At 47.1% G+C, this 8,698-nt stretch overlaps 1 protein-coding gene across 1 annotated transcript; it reads left to right on the forward strand.

Annotated features, from left to right (window-relative positions):
• The first annotated feature begins 3,419 nt into the window (after positions 1 to 3,419).
• Positions 3,420 to 8,058, forward strand: MRPL16 (mitochondrial ribosomal protein L16). Its single transcript, XM_056133166.1, has 4 exons — positions 3,420 to 3,548; positions 4,003 to 4,068; positions 6,141 to 6,289; positions 7,431 to 8,058. The coding sequence occupies exons 1-4, from the start codon at positions 3,494 to 3,496 to the stop codon at positions 7,914 to 7,916; spliced, it is 756 nt and encodes a 251-aa protein (XP_055989141.1). The 5' UTR covers positions 3,420 to 3,493; the 3' UTR covers positions 7,917 to 8,058.
• Positions 8,059 to 8,698: the final 640 nt, after the last annotated feature.

An 8,698-nucleotide genomic window follows, 5' to 3' on the forward strand; every position in this document is an offset into this window, starting at 1 on the left:
TTCCTGAACCCCATCTTCAAACTTCTGACTTATGTAGGAACCAGACAGTCACACTGTTAACAAGAATCTTATGCAGATCTAAAGACCAACTTGGGGGAGATTTTACATCAGATCTTAATCCCTTTGAGCAGAATTGGAATCATTCTAGCTGTGTGGCACAATTCTAAACTTTCAATGTCCTACAAATGACAACTAGAAAAATTATAAGTGAGAATATCGAAAGAGAAATAAGGAATAGTAAGAAATTGTAAGAAAAATAATAGGGAAGAGGCCTGAGATATAGTACACGACTAAGGCACATACCTTGCTTGCAGTCAACCATTTGATCCCCAGCACTACATAATTCTCAGAACAAACCCAAACACTAAGCAGGGAAGACCTTAGGTGCTATACTTGATTTTTTTACTTATATACACTTCTTTACTGAAATACCAATATAAACTAGTTGTAGTCTCATCATAAGTTGAGACTAGTATAAGTTGCTAAAGAATTTATGCGGGAGGAGGGCAGAGGGAGTACAGCAGGTAGGGCACTTGCCTTGCACAAAGTTGTCCCAAGTTCAATTCCCCCCACCCTATATGGTCCCTCAAGCCCCACCAGGAGTGATCCCTGAGTTCAGAGCCAGGACTAAGATCTGAGCACCACCAAGTATGTCCCTCTCCCCTCAAATAATTAATTTTTCAAATTATAGAATGTTGAATATACTTTCTAGTTCTTTTAAAATAAACTAGGTGAAAATTTTCCATTAAAAAATACCTTAGCAACCAAAGATTGTACTACTGTTCTATTTTCTGCCCAAAGCAATATTGCACAACATTCTGTTTGAGATTTTTTAATGCTTGCAAGCAAGTAAGCATTAGAGACTATTTCCTTCTCCACATACGTATATCTGTCTTCACTCCTCATTGACTTTTGTGCCCTGTTTCCCAGTCAGGAACGGAGGAGGAAGAGCAAGCACCAAGCAGGCCGTCCTGGGACTTCCAAAGAACATTCTACTTTCTCCTCAGGAATTTATTAAGCCATTGAGGCAGGCTAATGGAGACTGAACCTCTCTTTCTCGCAGACCCACTACCCATTCTTATTATATTTTACTTTCTCAACTAGTCCTTTTATAAATTCCTAATCCCAATCTGGGTATAACATTGTTTAAATGGACAAGTCCACCATTGCTCTTACACTGTTGTCCTTCCATTGCTAGACCCTGAATAAACCAGCTCGCCACCCCACCCCCCTTGTCTCTGGAATAACTGGCTTTCAAACTATGATCTCCCAAAAAGGTTCAATAGTGTGCTGATATCTTAATGGTGGCACACATAAGGCTGAGGAGCACGGTTTGACCCTTTGAATTGCTCTTTGGACAATAAGTCTTGTTTATAGGTGCTGGAGAGGTAGGACAGGGGTTAGTTAAGGTGCAACTTTGTACTCAGTCATTCCTTTTCTTTTTCTTCTTTTTTTTATTCCTGATATCACCAGATAAAACAAGCTCCCAGAGGGAGAACAGTGCAGTCTCCTGCCCCTGCGCCTGGCTATTCCTCGCCGGGGCCCCTTGGAGGGGAGCGGGTTGAGCTTTCCTCCCCGCCCTGGCCAGGGCCCCGGCAGCCGAAGACCTCCAGGACCAGCCACCACCATGCTGAGACCACTCTCCGCACACCTGAAGGTATCGGCAGAGGGACAAAGCCACGTGGGTTCCGGGGCCGAGATCTCCAAGCCTACTCGGATTGGAGTCGAGCATCCTCCACCCAGATCCTCCAAATTCCAGTAGGCGGGGGTCACACCCACCAACTGGCCCCCTGGCGCCGTGTAATCTCATCAGCGGCCAAGACTCAGAGACTATAAAAACTAGCATTTGCGGCCGCGTGACATCTTATTTTGACATCTCATTCCTACTTTGACAAACTGGCAGGCTACCGAATGTAGCCTGCCCACACGGCAGAGTCTGGCAAACTCCCGTGGCGTACCCAATATGCCAAATACCAGTAACAATGATGGGTCTCATTCTCCTAAAGAGCCTTGAATATAACCTCAGGGCTAGGATGAAGGAGACGTTACTGGGGCCTGCTCGAGGCAATCGACGAATAACAGGATGATCTGTGATCTGTGATCTGTGATATCACCAGGAGTGATCCCTCAGCACAGAGCCAGAAGTAAATCCTTAGCACCTTATGCCGAAGCCTAATCCATCCTTACCAATTTTTGTTTATAAAAATAAAATCCCATTAACTCTACTGAGGGAGATTTAGTGTGCAGATCAAAAAAAGCCCATAAGATTGTGAGCAGAGTTCTGCCAGTAACTTCTTCAGCATAACAGATTTTATTTGTAGTCATCTGTGAAGTTAATCTCACTGATGCTGGGGGCATGCACAGATTTAGCTTGATTTAAGTACAAGATAACAACCACAATCTGCTAAGCCCTTTATGTCCTAAAAACTTGGGAGGGCGGGGATTCTCCGTCTCCCTAAATATTAAAATTCTTTAGGATCATACAAATATTTATCCCGCACTCTCCAAATAAAATTGCACATTACTACTGAGAGTATCCTGCCTGTACTGCAAAACCTGGCAAGCTCCCTGTAGCATATTCAATATGCCAAAAACAGTAACAACAAGTCTCACAATGGAAATGTTACTTGTGTCCACTGGAGCAAATCGAAGAACAACGGGAGGACAGTGGTACAGTGCTACTTCCTTTTACTTTGATATCAAGCCCACTGGAATCCCTGGCATGACAGCTTGTGCTCAAAGTTAGATCCAATTGATTTCCTGATGTGTGACCTTGGGAAATAAACTCCTTTCATGCCTTTGATGGAACCCGTCAACTGGTGTCATGACCTATATATCTCACGGATTTGCTGGAAGACCTCAAGGCTAAGCCCAAGTATGCAAGGCCTGACACATTGCAAGAGTCCAGTAAAGCTGAAGGTCACCGTGAACCAATAACATTTTTCTCATGACTTTGAGCGGTGGCCTGGAAACGTGGCATTAAAAGGGCGTTATAGGGGTCTTAGTGATAATGTAGCGGCTGGGGCGTTTGCTTTGCACGCAGCCCACCCTGGGATCCATCCCAAGCATCGATCCTGCAAGGATCATACCCTGAGTGCAGAGCCAGAAGTAACCCCTGAGCATCCCAGCATCCCTGCGTGTGGCCCTGGCCCCCCCTCCCAAAAAAAACACCAAACTGAAAGAAAGATCTAAGCCTCCCTCCAAAAAAAAGAAAAGAAAAGAAAAGAAAAGAAGCGCGTTATCAGTGAACCCAGGCTCAATCCGAATAAGAAAGGAAATGAGGAAACGGAGCAGAAAAGAGATGTCAGGCGGCGGTCCCTAGCATCCCCGGAACGTACGTTCCGTGGCTCTGGTTTCTCCAGCTTCCGGCGGAAGTCTCCCGGCGGAGCTCTGGGGCGCGGACCGCCCCGCGACCGGAACTTACGGCGCCGCCGAACGTTGTCGGAGTCGCTGCGCCCGTGGGACCCCGAGTCGTGGCCGAGCGCGCGTGGCCATGTGGCGCCTGCTGGCCCGCAGCGTCGCGCCGCTCTTGCGGGTGCCCCTGGCAGGTGGGAAACCCCCCCGGGGCGCCCTCGACGGGTCCCTCTTGCGCGCACTAAGGATCACGGGGGTGTCTGCGCCCAGAGACCCACGCAGGGGGGAGGCGGGGGGCGGCTGGCCCTGCCCGGGTGCCCACGAAGCACCCCTAACGCCACCTGCGTGGTTTGCAAGCTTCTTTGCACCCCCCACCCCCCAGATCCCACCTAGTTTGCAGTTGTGCCCACTCTGCCCTGCAGGTTGACCCCTGAATCTCATAGTGCGACCCCCTCCCATTTCCGCAGTTTTCACCTGTGCCTCCCCCCCCCAGGGGTGGGGGTGGGGTGGGGGATATCCACGTGGCCCCGTTAAGAAACGCTGACCCTCAGCGCCCTTGGCCCAGGGCTCTTGCCTTTGCCCCCCCCCTCCCCCACTGAACCCACCCCCCCACCCCCCCCACCCCCCAAACATGTTCTGTCTTTGTAGATTCCTGGGCCGCCGCCCCTGCCAGTGCCGGCCTCAAGACGCTGCTGCCCGTTCCGACCTTTGAGGGTGAGAGAACGTTTCTGCCATTCACCTGCTCACTTGCTCTGTGATGGGGGGAGGTGGCAGGAGTGTCTCCCCGCGCGGGCTTCACTCGGTCTGTTTGCCAAGTAGGGAAAGGGCCCAGGAAAGGTCACTGCTTTGAGGGTCACTGCACAAAGGTGCAGTGGGATTCCACCGACCCACCAAAGAATGTGGCCTGCATTCAATCCTCAGCCAGACCATCACACTTGGGACTCCTGGGTTTTCGCATTGAGGGTCACACAGCTGTAGGCATTTGCTTTTATTGTCTGGTATTAGTTTGTAAAATATAGACATTGAAGGGAAGCCACAACTTCATAAATCTGATTTTTTGAATTTTCTTTTTTTGGCGGGGGGAGGGAGAAATTTCTGAGGAAGGGAAGAGAAAGAGAGACACACACTCAAGAGAGAACACCCCAGTACATATCCCAGCATTAAAGTACGAAAGTACACATCTCAAAAGGTGAAATGTGGGTGACAGGTGACATATGTTCAGGCAACATGTACCCCAGGCAAAACGTGCAAGCTTGGATGACACATGTGCTCAGGCAGCACATATGCGCCTGACTAGCGAAAAATTATTAGAGGGCTGGAGCAATAGCACAGCGGGTAGGGCATTTGCCTTTCACGCAACCCACCCAGGTTCAATTCCCAGCATTCCACATGGTCCCCGAGTACTGCCAGAAGTAGTTCCTGAGTCCAGAGCCAGGAGTAACCCCTGTGCATCACTGGGTGTGACCCAAAAAAAGAAAGAAAGAATTATCGGAAATCTCAAAAAATGAGATGGGCCCATGCCTGGGTCCATAACTGTTAAACTTCCTCTACTTCCATTTCCACAGGTGGACTCCAGGCTAGAGGTTCACTATTTTCCAACAGGAAGTGCCTCTGAAAGCTTCTGCTAGAAACTGGTAGGGGAGAGTTTCTGTAACCCCTTCCGGTCCCCTTGTAAGTTGCTGTTTGGGACAGGAGGAGCTCGATGGGCTGAGCAAATGCGTTCATGCAAGAGACTTGGGTTCTGTTCTTGAGCATTATTGTGTATGGCCCAATAACAAAAACAAAAACAGAATGATATATTTCTTCTAAGTCTTCTGTTTTCATAGCTGACTCTACCATGAAGCTTGTTTTACTATATATAAATATATATATTTTTTAATACACATGGGGTTACTCCTGGCTCTGCACTCAGGAATTACTCCTGGTGGTGCTCAGGAGACTATATGGGATGCTGGAAATTGAACCCAGGTCGGCCGCGTGCAAGGCAAACGCCCTACCCTCTGTACTATCGCTCCACCCCCCCCTACTGTACATTTTAAATGACTTACAAGGTAGTTTCCCCTCACCCCAAAATTGCAGGTGTAGCCTGCATCTCACCAGCCCATCCTCACCCAGCACCTTGTAAGATAGGTCCAGGTATCCGGGTGAAAGACCACTGCATAAATAAATGGCACTGATCAAAGGAGCCCTAGTTGTTAGTGTCCGCACAGGAATGTGACAGAGTAAGAGGGCTTAATTAATTTTGTGTAGAATACAGTGTCATTTCTGTTCTTCCTCTTCAGGAAGAGGCAGTAGTGTTTCGTGTCAGTGGGTGTGTATACTGTAGTATGAGCCTGACTGTGTGTGGACCTGTGCCTTTGCTATATATGTTAACATTTCTTAGTTCTCTATTTTCCAAAAGGAAGTCCTGGGGGGGGGGGGGGAGGAAGATTATGAAGTTGTTTTAGAGATTAAATGAGGTAATGCATGTAAAGCTTTCAACTCAGGCCCTCAGTACACATGTGAAAACAATGTTGGCTAGTAGTATGCTGTGACAGTCTTGTATCTCTAACCCTTTCCAGACTAGCCCCTGCTATAGTTTTAGGCACTGTCTAATAAGTGCATTTTGGTTTCAAGTTTAAAAGTTGATTAGCTTTAAGGGCCCAGAAGTATTTGCATCGTTCTTCACTGATAACTTTGACTTTTTTTTTTAATATTATCATTTGATAGTTATATCTCTAAAAGAGAAAATGAAGGCTCTGAATTGTATAGCATTACTTAATCTTGATTGCCTATGCTCCTTCTAGATGTTTCCATTCCTGAAAGGCCCAAACTTAGATTTGTTGAAAGGGTACCACTTGTACCCAAACTGAGAAGAGAACCTAAAAACTTGAAAGACATACGGGGACCTTCTACTGAAGCTACAGAGTTCACAGAAGGCAAATTTGCAATCCTGGTAAGTTCCGCATCAAGCAGCTACAGCGGGTCCTGAAGTGCCCAATGCTGCCACCTGTGGGTGCTGGAGCAGTCTAAGGACACTGCCATCCCAGCCTCCAGGGCACTGGGATGTTTTCAGTTAGTTCTCTTGGAGAAGGTTGATTTCCAGGAGAACGCTAATTTTCTTTTTTAAGAGAGAGTGGTAGAAATTTGGGGACCTCTGAGCTACCCAGTGGAAACCAGGGATCAACCAAATATCATGGTCTGCATTCAAAATTCTGTTCCATGGTTTTTTGTGTGTGGGGTTTTTTTTTTTTTTTTAGAACTGCCACCAGTTGTTTTCTTCATCTGTTTTTTACAGTCTTTTAAACTGATGTACAGTACCCAGTGAGGAAAAAAAAGTTTTATGTAGACATAATGTAAGAGCAGGAAGAGGCAGCCTAATTTACTCTGTAATTAAACCAGATATTCTTAAGTCTCCTAAAATCAAACTATTCTTGGACCGGGGAAAGGGCTCAAAGGACTAGACTAGAGCACATGGTTTGATCTCTGGCATCACATGGCCTCCGCAGCCTGGCTGGATATAGCCCTGGAGGGCCCATCCCTTCCCAGGATGAAATGAGCAAATGCCTATGATCAAAGTAAACTACCTTTGACACCAGGTGTGGAAGAGTGTTTCTTGACTCCATGAGGAGCTTCTGGGTAGACTTGATGCCAGTGCCTGCACAAATAGGTGTGGAGCGGGATTTAATTCCCAGCAGGTAGCACAAGTGATGTTTTATTAGAAGGTTTTCATTTCTCACTATTCCGGTCACACTGGCTTTGCTTAAATTCTCCAAGCCCTTTCTTTTGGACCATTCCTCTTCCTGGAACATTCATCTCTTCCCTTGGCTAGATCTTACCAGTTGGGCCTACACTTTCAATATCACCTCAGTGAGACCCTGCCTGTCTATCCAATTAAGTGGGCGAGCCCATCCTCCCTTACTACCAATTCCTAGAGGGTTTTTTCCCCCCACAACAGTACTTATTATAAAACTCTTGTTTGTGTCTTCACGTGTATCATTGAAGTCGTTGTCAATGTAAAAAAGGGAGAGAACTACGATTGAGTCTGTAACATAGTTCATTCCCCATGATGTTCTAATTTTCCCATTCAATTTTAGGCCCTGGGTGGCGGTTATCTCCATTGGGGCCATTTTGAGATGATGCGCCTGACAATCAACCGTTCTATGGACCCCAAGAACATGTTTGCCCTGTGGCGAGTGCCAGCACCTTTCAAGCCCATCACCCGCAAAGGCATGGGGCAGCGCATGGGAGGAGGGAAAGGTGCCATTGATCACTACGTGACTCCCGTGAAGGCAGGTCGCCTCGTAGTCGAGATGGGCGGGCGCTGTGAATTCAAGGAGGTAGAGGGTCTTCTCAACCAGGTGGCACACAAGTTGCCCTTCCCTGCAAAGGCCGTGAGTCGTGAGACTCTAGAGAAGATGCGAAAAGATCAAGAAGAACGAGAACGTAACAACCAAAACCCCTGGACCTTTGAGCGCATAGCCACCGCCAACATGCTGGGCATCCGGAGAGTACTGAGTCCATATGACTTGACCCAGAAAGGGCGGTACTGGGGCAAGTTCTTCTTGCCTAAGCGTGTGTAGTGAGAATGTGAGGAGAACAAAGTACAGACTCTCGAGAAAGCCAGAATCTATCTTCCCCTCAGCCTGCCCTTTGAAGTCTGGGGGAGCTGTGTTGGCACACAGCCTAGGAGCAACATATGAATAGATGTTTTGGAGACAACTGTGTTATTGTTGGTTTACTTTTAAAGTGTTACCTTAAGTCTGAGCATCATCTTAAGATACAGCTTCTCATTGATAAGCTGTAATTGCTTAAATGATTACCATACTGGCCCAGTTCCTAGGCGCTCTGGTTCTCCCTGGTTGAAGAGGAATGTCAGGCTGAAATGCATATTTATATCTTCCACCCGATGTAAGTCAGACTCAGTATCTTCACTACCTTCATCGTGTTCACACTTTCTTCACTACCCTCGTCATGTTCACAGTTCTGCTCATTGTTAAGTAGGTTTGTAAATATGTTTTGTTACGGTGGTTTTGGAAAAACCAGGGGAAAAAATGACAAAACATAGTTCATTGATTCAACGGGTATTTATTTATGATTCAGTAGATATTTATGTGGAGCTATCCATCTCTCATCTTCAGAAGGAAGGATGGTAACAGGAAGAACAGATGCATACAGACACTCAAACTGGCCTTTGCTAGGTCTGGAAATCTGAAGTTTTCTGAGGGAGAGTGGCTCTGCCTTTGTATCCCTGCTGGTTCCACTGGCACGGTGCTATACAGAACATCACTGCTTGGATGAATGAGGGACCTATCGACTCAAGGCCCCATGGTCCCAGCTTCCTGGTTCACTTTTAACAGGATGA

This window comes from Sorex fumeus, unplaced genomic scaffold, assembly GCF_029834395.1.
Source record: "Sorex fumeus unplaced genomic scaffold, SorFum_2.1 ptg000007l, whole genome shotgun sequence".
In the NCBI taxonomy this organism is placed as follows: Eukaryota; Metazoa; Chordata; class Mammalia; order Eulipotyphla; family Soricidae; genus Sorex; species Sorex fumeus.

Excerpts from the sequence above, each read along its gene's own strand:
- MRPL16 (XM_056133166.1), top strand. The coding sequence starts at position 3,494 with ATGTGGCGCCTGCTGGCCCGCAGCGTCGCGCCGCTCTTGCGGGTGCCC. Across the intron at positions 3,549-4,002 it reads CTTGCGGGTGCCCCTGGCAG|ATTCCTGGGCCGCCGCCCCT; the intron begins GTGGGAAACCCC and ends CTGTCTTTGTAG. Across the intron at positions 6,290-7,430 it reads AAGGCAAATTTGCAATCCTG|GCCCTGGGTGGCGGTTATCT; the intron begins GTAAGTTCCGCA and ends ATTCAATTTTAG.